Here is a 17072-nt window from a genome sequence, read left to right on the forward strand (position 1 = left end):
GATGTTTTCAGTGGAACTACTCACACAAAGTCTTGGAATCCGGCACTTTTCTCATGTGAATTTGAGCTTTAGGGTTTAAATTCAGTAAGTAACAATAATGACTCACTGCTTTGTGACTGGCTTGAACTTTCAGACAGTAAGGCCGGATTTAGACTTCTGCAGGGAATCTAGGTAGAGCCTACGGCATAACCCACGTAAGCAGCTGACGTTGTTAGCGGCATTTACGCTTCCGTAACATGTGGCTGTGTCCCAGTGTTTTATATGCTGCTGGGTCCCCACTCTTTGCTGCCATCAGTCTTTTTGTTTTTATTAGGGGTAAACATATTTGTCCTTGTAGCTTTTCCACTTCAATGTACATTCCCTCATGCCCATGTCGATAGTTTCAGTAATTTCTTATTACTGCATCGACCCAATGTGTAGTTACATTTGTAGGGAGGTCCACGTCAGGTTACGCTGTAGGGTTACACATGGGTTTGCAGTAAGGGCGTAGCTACAGCGCAGATTTCCCACTGAAGCATAAATCCCCAGTATCACCACCAGTATCATTAAGCAAAGATCTTTTTGGGGGAGGGGGGTATAATAATGCTCGCGCGACTTGATTTAGGCCTTCTCTCTCTGCTGATCTTGTCCATTTTTGTGAGTCTTGCAGTTGCATTTCATCACACAGACCCCCTACAAATAGCAGCGAGTTGTTCAGCATAAACACTCTAGGCTGACTTGAGCCCCTGCCTATGCCTGTTGGAAATTTTTCTTTTTTGGCACATGTAGTGGATTTTTGGGAGGTGATATGAAGACGCAGGTGTGGATCCAAAACCAATGAAACAAACATCTGTCAGAGATTCGTCTGCATTAGTGTGAATGTGGTCTTTTTCAGGTTAGAAGTCCTCTGAACCTAAACGAGACATTGCCTTTCTTGATTGTGCATACCCTACACCAGGGGTGGGCAACGCCAGGCCGCGAGGGCCGGTGTCCCTGCAGGTTTTAGATGTGTCCTTGAACCAACACAGCTGATTTAAATGGCTAAATTAGCTCCTCAACATGTCCTGAAGTTCTCCAGAGGCCTGGTAACGAACTAATCATGTGATTCAGGTGTGTTGACCCATAGTGAGATCTAAAACCTGCAGGACACCGGCCCTCGAGGCCTGGAATTGCCCACCCCTGCCCTAGACAAAATGTGAATTCATGACACAAACACTAATACGTCTAACGTTGAGTTAGTGGAGTGAGGATGGAAACGAGTGATTTCAGATGACTAACTTGTTCTCATTGCTTCCTGTAGTACTTGTAACAGTTTTACATTACTACTCGACCACATTTGGGTACTGTAGACACGTCATTACTGTACATTAGCACAATATTTATATTTCCAGGTTACTGTTGATCATGAAGTGCGGTCGAGTTGAGACGAACATAAGCAGACAGCTGCGCGGTTAAGCTCACTTAGACAATATATAAATGTTCTTTAGCATGTTTCTCTAACATGTTTGAGCAATAGCAGAGTAGAAAATCATAGTACCAGTTTGGAGGCTTGTTAACAAATCCTTTATACCACTGACACTGAGCAGTTAGCATCATGTTCTCGCAGATGTAACGTTATAGCATGCCACACATCATTTTCAACACTACAAGACGAACATGTCTGACGTCAAACTGTTAGAGTCGGGTCTGTCCGCTATAGTGAGTTTTAAGGAATCACAAAGGCAGCTCATTACAATGTACACTTTTTGTAAATAGATGTTAGCATATTTGTTTACTATGCGCATAGAAATGATTTAATTTATTCTTTTGTTTTGTTTTTTTGTATGAGCTACTGTTTTACTGCATGTCGATAAACTGAGGCGTCGGTCGTAGGTCTGATGCGTCACTGATCATGCTAGTGCACTGGTTTGAGAAGTGTTAGTGTTTCCTGTTGACTTGGAGAAGATTTAAAATGGAAGATTGTTAATGCAAAAGTTTCTGACCCCATTCAGTTGTACCTTCTTTTGAGAGAATGAAGTTTTGTAGTCTGATTTAACTGTAACCACACACTACATTATTTTATTTATTGCTGAGTAAATCAGACCCAGTAAAGCACAAGCAGAGATTCGGTCTTAGGCTTCGGTTGTTACACGATCGAGTCCAGATGAAGTGTGAAGGAGCCGTTTACAAACCGAAGCTACCGAAGACTACAGCGATTTAAAATGAAGAGAAACGTGACGAGAAACACTTCGAAATATCACATAGAAACGTTTATATATAAAGAATAAGACTTTTAGATTTGTTTCCCATCGTCGATCTTAATCTAGTAGTTTAAAGAATTGGCGCTTTAGATGGCAGAGAATATGTTTGTTAACTGCACTTTATCGATGTTAGCATTTTGGAAAACAGTACTCTAAAGCAGGGGTGTCAAACTCCAGTCCTCCAGATGTTTTGAAACTTTTACATGTATCCCTGTTGCAACACATCTGGAAAAAAATTAGTAGGTCATTAGCAAGACTATAACTTGACTGCATGCTGAGGTGGCAACCCCTAACCCTTCCTCAAGTAAATTTAAATAAATGTTAAGTGTTTGGGGAAAATGTACTTCTAAAAGTACTTTTATTGCACCATGTTCATTCACTCATGAGCTGCTGTAACATGAATCACAAGGCTGAACTGCCACCTTAGCATGCAGTCAACTTCTATGGTCTTGCTAATGACCTACTAATTTTATTCAGGTATGTTGCAGCAGGGATGCATGCAAACGTTTCAGGACACCGGCCCTCGAGGACTGGAGTTTGACACCCCTGCTCTAAAGGAGTGTCTGCACAGGAAGCAATTCAGAGATTATAGAAAGTGAACGACATTCAGCGATTTCAAGGGTGTTTAAAAACAAACAAACAACAAAAATAAAATAAAAACAGGTGAAGCAAAGCAGATGGATCCAGAGGAAAAACCTTTCTTTCCTGAACTGAACTGAAGCTGCCAGTGAGAGCGCAGGATACCGGTGATTGACATAGAGGGTTACTAATGGGGAAATGGGGCCACATTTCCAGTGATGTGAATGCTGTGCCGGTCTGCTGTGGAGAGAGGGCTGATTGTAAAGTGAAGGTGTCTCAGGATACGCTGGGGAGTTATCTCTTTACGCTAGCTGAGGAACGCCTCGGTGTTCTCCTCGATCAGCTGAAGGTGGTGACTGGGGAGAGGGAGGGATGTTTGGGTGTCTCTGCTACAACGTCTGAAACTTGGACCTGAGATAAATGATGGATTGATCGGTGGTTGGGTTACTCAGGCAACCAAATCCCAGATGTTCACTGGTCGGCTTCAAAGAGGTGCGACAAGCATATCGTTCCCTGTTTTTACTGCGAGGTTGAATGTTAGTCACCGCTATCCTGCAGCGTGGAAAGACTCATCTGGGATCCGCCCACTTTGCATCATCAGCGTGTTTGGTTATTTTTTATTTTTCCCTGGCCATAGTCGGGTGAAGTCGTTGAATGTCACTAACTTTCTGTGGTTTATGATCGTCACGTCGCTGCGAATCGCTTCCTGCGTAGACGCAGCTTAATAGGCTGAAGTGTGTCGATACATCACCTCATCAGTTCCAGCTGTAGCAGCAGATGTTGATCATGTTGCTTTAAGCTGAACGGGGTCTTCCCTTTTATGATTCACCCTCCAGGGTGTCACTTTATCTTTCATGTTTGTGCTTCTTGTTCATCACAGAGACTCTCTGTAGGCCTTCACTTTCTGGGTATTCTTGAAATGCAAAGTTGCCAAAAAATAATATTTTCATTCATATTGCAAGACTGAACACTAAAGTGAACTGAATGAAGCTGGACCACTGTTTCTGATTCCTTTCACCCCGGAGCCGCCACCTTCAAAAAATGTGTTTATTTTGTATTTATTTATTTTTGTTTACTGTGAGGTGAAGATGGATAGATCATCTGTAAATGTAGCAAAAAGGAAAACCGTGATACATTGGTGCCAGTAAACTACTGTGTAACAATAAAAGGTAAATGGAGATGAGCGGTTGTTGTGCTTTTTGTTTTTCTGAGATATTGATTGAGATTTAAATTTGTTTTAAAAGATATCTGCGCTAAATTTCATTTGAATTTTATTCATTTTTCTCTGATTTAACCTGGAAAAAGGACTATGCAACAATTTAATCTGAAATGATCACACAACAAAGTAGCAAAACAAAAACATACATTTATACAAATATAAAATCATCACTGTTATTGCAAGTCAAACAGCGATAACGTGAGGTCTGCCAGACTTAGTGTTTCACATATCTTGGAAAAATGACAGTGATGGAGCGTGAACACTGATCAGAGCTATGCAAACTGCTGAGTACCATTTGGAGTCGCTGCATTAACAAATGAAAAATGAGACACTTAAACTGTCACACTTTTATTTAAACACTTTTTCAATGACAAACACAATGGGAAAATTCTAACATTGCTAAAAAACGAATTACTGTACAAAGATAAATATACAATCAAGGCCAGATTCACAAATTCACAGTGCAGCCGACATCAAAAGTTACAAACTAATTCAGTGAGAAATGGGATTTGCAATGAGAAGATATAAAAGTTTGGGTGAAACGGTATAATCAGCATTTTCAAAGAAGCCCTTTTATGGTACAAAACTGAGGCAAGAGTCCATGTATTAACTGTAAAACACTTCCTGTCTCACAGGATCTTCAGCATTTCTCTCAAAATCCAACATGTACCTATCTATGATACACAGATTCATAAAATTAGAAAAGATCAACACAAAGTTTAACCTGAAGTCTACATTTCTTTGGTGAAGTAGCTGTATGTTTCATGGAAACCTTTAAAAAGAGAATCCAGAGCAGGAAAAAAATTCTATGACTTTCATTCAAACTAACAACTTACAATTTGTCACCACAGCAGACCCCGTGTAAGGCCTGCAAAGATTAGCACACACCAACTTTATTTTGTCTTATTAACAATATGGCAATATGTCACATACAGCACTTGTCCGTTTAAATAAAATACTAACTCGTGGGTACAACAAATAATGGCCTACAGCCACAGAGTCCCTACACGTTACCTGTGAATAAAGATTTATCACCATGTTTCCTTTCATTGTTCATTTGTTTATAGAAAATTCACTGATTGAGTTCAAAGGGAAGGCATTGGCTCTGAGTGGTTATCTTAATCCTCCTTCAGTCCCCGTAGCTTCTCTTCATAAATGTTCTCAGACCATCAGGGTAACGACCTTCAGTGACAGGGGTCAAAGGGGTATCTGGCGACGCCTCCGTGAAGCTCCACCTCCGTGTCGGACCAGGCGATGATGTCACCTCTGAGGTGGCTGCCACATGAGGCCAGGCTGTAGATGTCGCTGGCGCTCAGGACGTGTGACCACATGTGCAGGTCCGACATCTCGCCCACAAATGACTGAGTGGCATCAAAGCGCCCTCCGAGAGTGTCCTGAAGAGGAGACGCACGACAACGATCAATACCTGATTATTATCATCTTCATCGATCAGAGACACGTGATGAACACCTGATGTTTCTCACTAACATATAGAAGATTATGTGAAATCTCCTGTGTATAATATAACTGAGTCACTGATGAGGTCATATGTTTTTATGAAGGTAAGTCTGCAGTATATTGGAGCCTCAACATGAGCACACATACAGGCATTTAATACTGGGAAGAGTCCTAAATGGCTTGGATATTAACTCTGGACATAATATTTGCCTCTATCTCTGGAGTAAAGCTCGCGTTGACTTTACCTGCTCCTGTCCCAGGATGAAGACCCCTCCAGCTTTAATGGGGTGCCAAGCTGAGAGATTCGCCCCAGACCCCCGCTTCACCCCGTCCTGGTAGGCCTCCCACTGTCCGTCCCGTGTGGTCCAAGTCACACACACATGGTGCCACTTCCCATCACTCAGAGACAGGGGCAGAGTCGCTGCCTGTGGAGGGGATGTGGAAAACGAATGTAAACATGTTCTAAGGATATATGATTTCAATTCAGAAACACTTTGTTAACAGATAATAACAATTACTTTTAACTTCCTCCACACCAGGGTAAAAAAAAAAAGAGCATGTCACTGCCCCCTTGTGGTTAGGTTTGGTCATAAGCGTGTTGTGTCAACAGGAGAGTTCAGCAGACTGTGCCATTTTTAATTTTCATTAACATTTTAAATTCAGTTAAAAAAGTTTTCAATCTCCTCTGGTTTCTTTGTTTGTTTTTCTCTAATGCCCAGTGCATGCAGAGCCACTGCTGAAGACCGAAGAGCAAAATCCAGGCCTGAAAAATGAAGCCAGCAGTGAAGTGCCAAAAACTGCAGTTCTTCTGGTGGCCACTAGAGGCTGTCTTCAAAAGCAAGTCGAACTAAAAACAATGTTCACAGCCTAAAACTATCTTTTTATTGTGTGTGTGAGCCAGCTGTGCAGTGGATGATTGTATAAAACTCCTGGAGTTTTAGAGCTATGTATATATAGGTTCTTTGATTGACAGATTTGCAAACCAGGCAGCTTTAGCAGGTTCCTGCTTCGTGTTTGCTAAATGGAGTCACTGAACTGAAAAATACTGTTGACTTCTGTGTGGTACAATATGTCCAGCTTGTTTGTTTGTTGTTTTTTCAGTAAAACTCTGGTATTTCATTATCCCCGGATCCCCCAGTCTACATGTCGAGTTACCTCCAATGCATCCGTCCCAGTGTGAGTGAATGTTAGGTGAAGTGCTTAGGCTTAGAAAAAAGTACCAATGGCTGAATAGGGCTTGTATTAAGAAATTATTCAAATTAAGTAAAAAAAAAAAACACTACACGAGTACCTTATATGTATAAAGAAGTATAAATCAAGCATTAGTAGTTAATAAAAGTACATTTTTACAAATAACTTGACTTTGATCACCAAAGTTAATCTGATGTATTGGGTGACTTGTTCAGGTTTGATTGACAATGACTAAAAAACCCAGCAAAGATATCAGATCAGGCAGATTTTGATTCAAATGTTGATAAACTAACAATATTTCAGTTATGAATGCTTTCAATTCATTTTGTTTAGTCTTTTTAAATATTACATTTGAAATATTTTAATTTTTAAGTATGTATTAAGTATATTATTTTAAATTTTAGATTTTCATTATTTATAATATAATTCATTTATTAAATTTCATAATATTTTAGATTAACTGCTTTGATTTTTGGCATAGACTTTAACTATCCTAATAGCGGCTTTGTTTATTGTATTGTTCAAGTTGAAGTTCTCTTAAAATGACAACGCACAGACACAGAGGGGAGCTCGTGGTTCTTCTCGCTCACCTTATCATCGATCAGCAGCTCTATGGGATTGTTCCCCCACTCGATGAGCACCAGCTCGTTGGCCTGTCCAGGCGCAGAGTAAGAAAAAGGTGTCCCCAGTCCGGGTCCCACTCCTGCCTTTATCCAAAGACACAAAGTCAGAGCGAAGATCTCCTGCAGCAGCGTCCTCTTCACCCGCCCGTACATGTAGTTGGTCCTCATAGGGAAGCTGATCTGGAACGCATCAGGACTTTTTGATTTCTTCCTGCTGGAACCTGCTTAAAGAAACATAACAACATTCACCCGCTGACCAAACAATCAGACCTGAGCGTGGTTTAAAAAGCAGTTTTGCTGAACAGCGTACCGGAGAGGTGCAGCTGATTGAGCATCGTTTCCAGCTTATTTGAGTGGAAACCGGTCCGCGGCCCTGGTGCTCTGTATCCCGTGTGTGGAAGGTAACTGTGATTGTCTGCTTCGTTGTCGTGGTGATCACCACCGTCATCATCATCATGGTCCCCGTCTGCATCGTGATGGTCATCATGGTGGCCGTCATCATGGTGTTCCGTGTGGCCGCCATCGCTGTCAACGTGACCGTTTCGATGTCCATCGTCATGGCGGTCGTCTTTGTGGTCACCGGGGTGTCCGTCATCGTGGTGGTCATCGGCGTGATGCTCTCTGTCGTCTCCGTGGCTGCTGTCATCATCGTGGTGGTCCGGGCCACCGTGGCCGTCAGTGTGATGGTGCAGTTGCTGCTCTAGTGTGTCGATCTTCCTCTGCAGCAACTCCTTCAGAGAGCTGGAGTATGTGATGGATGTGTTCCTCTTCTGCAGAGAGAGGTGGAAACACGCAGGTGAAGGCGCATTATTAAGGCACAATGTAACACCTCTGTTTTTTGTGTCTCGCTCAATCTTTATAAAAGACTGGTGTCTATTTATTTATTTCTTCTGCAGATATTTGTGTAATGTCAAACAAAGCAGCCAGTTGTGCTGCTGATCGGTCCCCCTCACACTCACTGTGCTACTCTGTGTCTGTTTCCCTTCCTCTCAGGTAATCTGGGCTTTAGTTGTGGTGCGTGCCCTGATCATGAGTCTGTCAAGAGAGATCACGATAATTACTGCCAATCTTAGACCCCCTCGCAAATGCGCCACAGCTCCTGACACCTGTCTGTGATCACAACAGATGGAAAACACAGCACATAAGGGCAGGTACCCAAACAGACTTCAAAACACTCAAATATCCTCGAGGTCTTTAAATGTGCCCGGTCAATCCACTGCCTCGCTGACGTCCACCCCTGAGCTTGTTGCTGGTCCTTGGAGCCCACTGAAGGACATTAGAGTGACTCTCTTGAGTGTGAGTGGCTTTATGCGATTAAGTTGCTCCTTTATCTAAAGTACTTAGTGGGTGTACCGCTTTAAGGCTTCCAGTGATGCAACAAATGTCCAAACAAAGGAAAATCACATGTGGGAACGTCACAAGCTTCCCTCTACCTCATCAGCTGAGTTATATCTACTTAAACGGCTTAGATACAGCCTTTCTTCCTTTCAACAGTTTAAAAAAGTTTTAAAAGTTCTGTCTCCCTCATGCTCACCTGCAGGTTGTCCAGCCTCTCCTTCAGCGCCTGTAGCATCCTCTCCATCTGCTCTGGCGACGATGCGACGTCCCCTGGTGTCACATGTTTATCCTTCCCGTGGTTGTTGCCACTGTGCCCTCCGTCAAATCGTTGCCCTCCCACCGAGGGGTAGTGTGGCGAGTCTGGTATGAGGTTGCTGTTTCCATGGTGACCCTGCTGGTTGCTATAGTGCCCATTGTCAGCATATGAGTGATGGCTGGCCGCCCCAGCGTGATGCAAGTGTGAAGAGTCGTGGGGTGAAGCATCCCGTCCGAAGCCTTCGCACAGAGTGAGCTTGGCCGTGAGCTCCCGAATCGTCTCTCTTTGGTCCAGGATGATCTCCTTCTGCTGGACAAGGCTCTCCCTAAGGTGGAGGATGGTGGCTTTGGCCTCTTCGCTCGCGCCCCACCAGCCAGCAGGAGGTGCACTTTGATGACCTGGTCCGCTGGGCCCCGCTGCACCTACGCTTGGACCTGATGTAGGGAAGCAGGAAGGGTCTGCGTCCACGGGAATAGGGGTGCACACAAAGCGTGGGTGGGCTCCAAAGTCATAGTCAGACCCTGAGCTGGCACATGCCGGCCAGAGGAGGAATGAAAGTAAAAAAAAGACAAAGGGAGCAAGGAACAGCTGCACAGATGGCGAGTTCCTCATCATCTCCATCCAGAGTTTGTACAGACAAAGAAGCTTGGCTTTGCTTCAAAATGTGTGATGCCACCTGAAGTAAAGGTTGTGCTGACTTCTTTGCTGATGTGAAGGATGCATCAGGGAGCAAAATAACAAATCTCCATCCCCAAAATATCAACTCAGCTGTGAGGAACTCAGTCACATGTGAGTGTGAGTTTGTTTTCTTGTGGATTGTGGTCTCTCTTCTCCTCACTGAAGAATAGAAGAAACCTGCAAAACAAAACAAAGGATTTTAGTTAACGCTCTTTTAATAGAATCCATTGATTCTTTTATTGTAAAATGAAGCTAAAAGGTCCAGAAGAATCCTTATATATTGGTAATTGAGTTTTAGGATATTGTCAGATTTAGATAAAAGTGTCTCTTTTTAGCTTTTTGTTCTTCTTGTGTCAGCTTCCTTTAACAAACAAAGGGACAGTGAGTTTACACAAAGGTTCTTCAGTTCTCACCAGGATGTGAAGGTTAAACACCTCAGCCTGACATTTGTGCCCCCACTTAGCTTTAGTGTGTCTGGGCAGCAACCTTCATGGCAGAGGCATGTGCCAAAACTACCAGAACCTGTCCAAACAAGGATTAGTTCAAGCCAGAGTTACAGCATGACCACGCTGAGACCTGAACCCTTCCCACCAGTGCTAATACGAATGTTTTTAGATGAATTTGGATGGAGCTACAGAGGACCAGCGGTGAAGCAGGAGCACATTTTTAATATTAATCTAAATCTATGTGGCTGCATTTTTTATTTTCCTTCATGATCTGTATCATAAAGGGAAGCTGACCTCTCTGTAGCTCTAACGTGTCCTTCATTATACGGGGTCGGCATTTTGAAATGGCACACACGTGATGTGACAGCTAAACCTCTATGACCACCTGTTGCTCGCAGTGACCAGCCTCTCCAATGACTGTGCGCTGATGGTTCTCTGTATTTTATCAATAATGAAACAAAGTGAGTGTGTGTCTGATGGAGTCTGAGGTGATTAAATCTTCATTTTTAAATGGTTTTAACGTGGGTGTTTTCCAGCCTATAACCTTTCCACCTGACATCTTCTGCCTCTGTTTTTCCTGCTGCGATTTACATGGCTTAGAGGAGGGACAGATGGTCGAAGCGCAGAACCGTGTCACACCCAATCGCCGCCGTTTAGAGGTTATTACCACCCACAGGTCCCTCAATTAACCTAATTGAAAACAGTTGTTGTGCTAACTTAACCCGAGATAAGTGAGCTTGCACACCAGGGTCATGCACCAACCAGCAACATATGGTTAAGTTGGATATTTAAGTCGTGTGATTAATCTCCAAAACTGACAACTGCTGTTTGACCTGTGATTAAAGAACAGCTCATTCTGCAAAATGAGCCGGTCTCAGTTTATACACACGTTTTTTGTAGAAGCACATTAAATTATAATTATCCCAGTGCATTAAAAGATCAATGTCAGCATCGACATCGCTGCCGTTGAGCTCTTATTTAATTTGTTAAGAGGTTTTAACCTGATCCATAGAGTGCACACTTTGGCCACAAAATATGCAAAATATCCCCATTAAAAAGCAAGATTAAGCAATAATTATCCAAACAATTTATTAAGTGCCAGTTACAGAGAAATTTAATGTCAATTTTGATGCTTAAATTAACTATTTTATGCTGAACAACTCGGATTGTTGCCAAAAACCTCAATAATTTTAATTATTCTGGTTCTTTGTTTGTGAATTATTCAGTTAAATGCACAAAAAAATAAAGGAAATCTGATTGGTTCACTTAACAGCGTGACATCACTGTTGTTTCTGAACAATTATTCTTTTTTTTTTTCTCACAGCTCACGAAAAAGCATCTGAGACCTTCCCCAGCAGGTCCAACATTTGACTTATTACCCAGACAATACTGTCTAATAAACAAACATATTCATATTGCTTCTGACTGTTAAGTTTAGCGAAAACAATAACAAACTAAAGTTAAAGTTGTGTACCCATCGTAGTGTTTTATCTTTTTAATCCAGATGATTCAAAGCCAGCACTCATTTTCATCTCTCTTGTATTAAATATAAATGCAGCTGCATCTATCACACTGCACTGAAATGCCTGACACATAAACAGCAAATATATATAATTCAAATATGTCCAATACATGGCATCAGTTAAATGAACACAGGCGTTCTTACCTTAAAGCTTGTGCGTCCACGCTGTGAGTTAGTTAGTTCCTTCCTCACACACTGATCAGATTGAGGGGATTTACTCCAGAGTAGTGCTCAAGTCTTTCTATCCCTCCTTTATTGTCTCTACCTCCCTTTCCTCTCCTCCCCTTCTTCCTCTTTGTTGTATTTTTTCTTGGAAGGACACGCCTCTTTTCCTGTCAGTCTTTTTGGCATCTTTCTTTCTCCGCATTTCTTATCTTTAACCTCTGACTGATGCACATGATGAGACCGTAAAAAAGAAAGAAAGAAAATCACTGATCTCACGTACACATCATACAAAGAATTAAAAAAACAAAACAAAAAAAACCCAACCAGTGTATAAATTCTACACTCCTCCAGCACACGTCACGCAGCTCACCTAGATCTCAGCATGGGAGTAATTGGCTTGATTAATTCCTCGTCTGACTAAGAGGCAGAGAGGCAGAGGCAGGACGACAGATGGCTGCTTTAAGGTCAAAGGCAGACAATGAAACCAGAGTGCTGATTACAGGACAGACACCTACAGTAAACTTACACAAACAGGTTCAGACACAGAAGCATGTGTCGAGTTTGTGTTTAGTATCAAACACAAAAACAAGCAAAAATAAAACAACCATAAGAGCTTAGTTTTTATCTAAAATACTAGGGGGGGATAACAATATCTATCTATCTATCTATCTATCTATCTATCTATCTATCTATCTATCTATCTATCTATCTATCTATCTATCTATCTATCGCTTCATGGAGAAGCATTAAACCAAAACAAACCATACCCACATGTTCATCCAGTTTAGAATCCCCAACAAACCTGTTATTACAGACTTTATATTACATACACACACTGGACATTTATTAGGTACACCCCGTTCAAATGCTTCTGTTCATTTGAATGTTGCGTTGACGCTGGGAGAAACATTTTGTCACTGATTCAACTTCTTTGGTCTCAGCTGACTGCAGTTTCGCCAACCTTATGAAAAGCTTGCTAATTTCAGTCATTATGCAGTCTGTTACTCAATTATGAGTCTTAGAGATGGAGTAAGGAACTTGATTATTTCAGGAGGGCCTAGGAGTGAAGTGGGCCTCCACATTGACAGAAGGCGGTTAAGGAGGTTCAAGCATGTGACCAGGATGCCTCCTGGATGCACCTTGGATTACCTATGCGAGGTGGAAGACACATTGAGAAGAGGTTGTCTAGCTGCTGGCTTGGGAGCACCCTGGTGTCTCCCCATATGAGCTGAAGGAGGTCACTGGGGCGAGGGAGGTCAGCACAGCTAAGCAGGGATGGATGGATGTTTTTGAAGTATGGTATGTAGACTGTCTGTTTGCATGGAGCGTTCCTCTGTTTCATGGTCACTCCCCCCTCTCGTTCCTCATGTCTGGGTTAAAAACATCAAGATGGTGACAGCCAAGATGCTCAACTGAAAAATAAAGGCATTGGACCATGTGTCCTTGGGGAGTAGAAAGCTGTAGACTCTCGCTCACGCTTGCCTGGGAAAAAGTAGATAAGAGTGGACCACCTCTAGTGGAAAGTTACTGAGACACTGTTGTTTAGACTAGAATGAGAGAGCTTCTGTAATAAAACTGTTAGGGGCACACCAACATTTTCAGATCCATGGCAAAGTGTCATGCAGGACGCATCTCCCTTCTAGAAGTAATGTGAAAGAGAAATAAAGTGTTAAATGGTCTACTGAGCAGTGTTTTGTCTTCCATTGGATGCCTCTGAGGAATCAAAAGAACTCGGTGAAGTGTTGATACATATTAGAGATGGACCGATCCGATATTAATTAATTATTAATTGGTACCGGTCCGATACTGACGTAAATTACTGGATCAGATATCGGAGAGAAATAAAAAATGCAATCGATCCATTAAATATCAAGCACCTCACAAATCTTGCGACACGGCGTAACTCTGCTCATAACCGTAGCACGTTGGAGCAGTGTGTGTCACGTGATAGAGCAGCTGTGTGCATTTGTAGCCTTGCTTCCAAACCAGCATTTCATCTCTGAGGAAGTGATCCCAGAGAGAAGTAAAGCAAGTGTGCAAGTTCATCTCTGAATGTTAGTAAAGCATTCCCACGTTAAGCTTAACAACCGATATATGGAGCAAGTGCCTCTTCTCTCTCCCTCCCTCTCCTGCTGCTACTTCAATCGTGAAACTGATTAATGATCAGCTGATCGGCTTTTCTGTCTCAAGTCCGTCTCTCTTCTTTATTTTTGGCCCACTTTGCACCAGAAAGAGGAAACCAGCGGCTAAACAACAGCACGTTTAACCTTTATAATGTGTTGTTAGAATGTATTTAATATTACTTTCTACACCAGGATCCTTTTCTACCCAGCTGACGGCTGGTAACTGTGCAGGGGCGGATCTAGCAAAGTTTAGCCAGGGGGGCCGATAGGGCATGAACAGGGAAAAGGGGGCACAAAGACATACTTTTCTTTCTTATTCTCATTTAAAATGTCTTTTATCAAATAATTATCTGAATCTTACACCCAAAGTTTTAATCTTATGTAAAATATATAGAAGTCCATTACTGTATATAGTAACTATTAAGTGTAATATACCCTAATAAGCTAGTACTTTTTCCTTTAGGAAGATACCATCTGTGCAGTCTGCAAATCTGTAGAAGAAAGATGTTGAATCTATTTAATTATTCTTGAAAAATAATTTATTTCTGTGCATTTTTTTTCCCACACTGCATCAAATTAAAGTTGATTACGTCGATTAAGCATCATGAGGTGGAGGGTGGGGGGTGGTTCCCTTTTTTTTTTTCTGGGAGTTTGCAACCCTATTAGTTAGGTTGCTTAATATTTCTGCTAAGTACTCTTTAAAATACCAGAACAGGAAGGATTGAGTAGGTTTAAGTTTATTAGATTGATCAGTATTGCTGAACTATGAAATATTTTGGGTGCAGTGCATTTTTTACATAGAGGTACAACAGAATAGCTTTAGTGTTGCTGTTTATTTAAACTTGAGTATGAACTTATGCAAAATGCAGCAAAAAAACAGTTTTATTGATTAAAAAACACACTATATCGGATTCATATCGGTATCGGCCGATATCCAAATTTATGATATCGGTATCGGTATTGGACATAAAAAAGTGGTATCGTGCCATCTCTAATATATATATTTTAAAAAGTTTAGACATTGAGTCTCAAGTTATTCTGTATCACATTATTTTATCCAGAGACATCATACTTTACCAAACTTGTTTTAATCCTTCCTTAAATCATCTCAAAATGCTAAAATCCTTCTTCATTTTGATTTTGCCTTTATCCTCATTTTGAACTTTAATGATGTCTCTTTCAAATGGCTTCATGGCATCAGTCTCCTTGTGGAAAAGTTTGTGTCTCAAGTGTTATGTTTGTGAAAGAATTTAATTGCCCTGAAAGTACAGTTTTATCCCTGAATATGTGATTACAAGCCCAGAACAATGAACAGCTCGCCCGCCTGTCCTGACGATGTGTTTTAATGAAGCTCTGTGTGACGGCATGAGTTTAAATGGGAGTGCTGTGTGTGACTCATCTTTATTGTTTAATAGGTCAGTACGAGTCTGTCAATCTCCTTAGCGTGTGTGAATTAGGCTCCGAGGAAGTGAGCAAACACAAACAGCTTTAAGGCTCAGGTCCAAGGACACAAGACCACAAACGCTCCAGTGTTTTCCCTCGACCTCAGCCATGTGACCCAGAACAGCACAGAGCATGATCCTCTGCTGTGAGTAAAGAACTGAAGGTTCCTCTGATGAGGGCAAGAGGTGATGTCTGGTTTTCTGAGCAGAGATGCTCTGAGGCAGCGCGCTACAGAGTAAAGATGTAGAGTGCTGTGAAAAAGTATTTGCCCTTCCTGATTTGTTTGTTCATTGTTTCTGTTTTGTTTTGTCATATTAGACAAGGCTAACCTGAGTAAATTTAAAATACAGTTTTTGAATGATGATTTCATATATTTGGGCAGGATGGGGTTGTACATTACCAAAATGACTCTGAGAGGGCATCAACGACCCATCCAGGAGGTGACAAAATAACCCAGCATCCAAAGAACTGCCCTTTGCCTTTTTTCGCCTTAATAAATAACATCATCGTTTAAAAACTTGGATTGAAAACTTGCATTGATTCAGTTTATCTTTAGTATTTAAAATTAGTAAGTGTGACACATATGCAAGAATAAAACAAAAGATTTATTCTTTTTTTTAACTAGGAAGAGGACAGATACGGTGGTGCAACACACACACACACACACACACACACACACACACACACACACACACACACACACACACACACAGCCGGGTTTGACTTTGATTGTATCTGTTTGATTGTGTGCCTGTTTCAGATGCAGCTAGAGCCGAGCTGTAGGTCTGGTCAGTGAAAACAGCAGAAAAGATTTGCTGACTATTGAAAATGCCGAATTATGGCTTCATTCAACACTGACTGAATTATATTGCTAAAGAAAATCTTTAAAAATCTACTAAACTAAACAGATGTATAAACGGGTGTTTTTGACTTCCTACCTGCCTGCTAAAGTCTGTTTTTCCATCGTAGTGAGTATACCTGTGTGCAGCGTGCACTGCCTGCATGCATGCAGAGGAAGCATCGCCACCTCCCGGGGAAATCCTGCAACTGCAACTCAAGATGCTTTACATTAGACACCCGAATTTCCTTTATATTTAATTTCTTTATATCAGTTAAAAATAAAACACTCACATCTCATCTCACTGCTTCAGGTGACATTAACAGTGTTTTTCATACTAAACAGCCAAGAGCAGAATGTGTATTTTACCTACACTCATCAACATGGTGCTGGTTGCCAGCTGGAGATGTAAGTGCTGTACTTTGCTTAAATGTTAACTGTTTAGCTCATTGATAGCTACATGTCAGGACCTCGTCTGCACTCTTGTGGTTAACAGGAATTAAAGCAGCTTAGGCATGAACGTATGCATGAACTGCTTCTGAAAATTTTTGTGAACTGGGCCTGGAAACTGAAGCCAAGGTGAAACACCTGCATTCTTTCTAATGGCCAGCAGGGTTCGACTTTTCTGGTAATAAAGAAAAGTCAGAATATAAAGAAATTTTGGAAAGAAATGACCTCAGTAAACACTTTCCCGGTGAGTGTATGGTCTCAGTCGTTAACTTCAGGAATGACTAAATAAGATGTTTATTTTGTAAATTAGGGACCTGATTAGAATTAGAAGAACAATAAATAGATCACTCCTTTTTGATTGACAAGTGTCTGCTCCATGAGCATGAAGTGTTGCTCGTTTCTTGGGGCTTAATTATACTAATGAACATGAAAAGCTGGAGCTTTTCATGTTCATGTTCATTCCTGAAGTTTGAAGTCTGCTTGAAGTCCGCTACCGTTGATGGTGCACTGTAATTTCTTTTAAC

General features: G+C 41.5%; 1 protein-coding gene across 1 annotated transcript; it reads right to left on the reverse strand.

Annotated features, from left to right (window-relative positions):
- Window positions 1-4362: 4362 nt before the first annotated feature.
- Window positions 4363-11813, reverse strand: LOC120732357 (neuronal pentraxin-1). Its single transcript, XM_040029893.1, has 6 exons — window positions 11674-11813; window positions 8824-9738; window positions 7600-8059; window positions 7257-7513; window positions 5721-5900; window positions 4363-5411 (listed from the first exon to the last, which is right to left on the reverse strand). The coding sequence occupies exons 2-6, from the start codon at window positions 9502-9504 to the stop codon at window positions 5202-5204; spliced, it is 1788 nt and encodes a 595-aa protein (XP_039885827.1). The 5' UTR covers window positions 9505-9738; window positions 11674-11813; the 3' UTR covers window positions 4363-5201.
- Between the last annotated feature and the right edge of the window lie 5259 nt (window positions 11814-17072).

The sequence above is a fragment of the Simochromis diagramma genome, unplaced genomic scaffold, assembly GCF_900408965.1.
Source record: "Simochromis diagramma unplaced genomic scaffold, fSimDia1.1 OVJJ01000361.1, whole genome shotgun sequence".
Classification (NCBI taxonomy): Eukaryota; Metazoa; Chordata; class Actinopteri; order Cichliformes; family Cichlidae; genus Simochromis; species Simochromis diagramma.

Bases quoted from the DNA above. Each gene is read 5' to 3' on its own strand.
- LOC120732357 (XM_040029893.1), bottom strand. From the start codon at position 9,504: ATGGAGATGATGAGGAACTCGCCATCTGTGCAGCTGTTCCTTGCTCCC. The intron at 8,060-8,823 runs GTGAGCATGAGG...CTCTCTCTGCAG, and splicing joins AGAGGCTGGACAACCTGCAG to AAGAGGAACACATCCATCAC. The intron at 5,901-7,256 runs GTGAGCGAGAAG...TCCCCTCCACAG, and splicing joins AGCTGCTGATCGATGATAAG to GCAGCGACTCTGCCCCTGTC.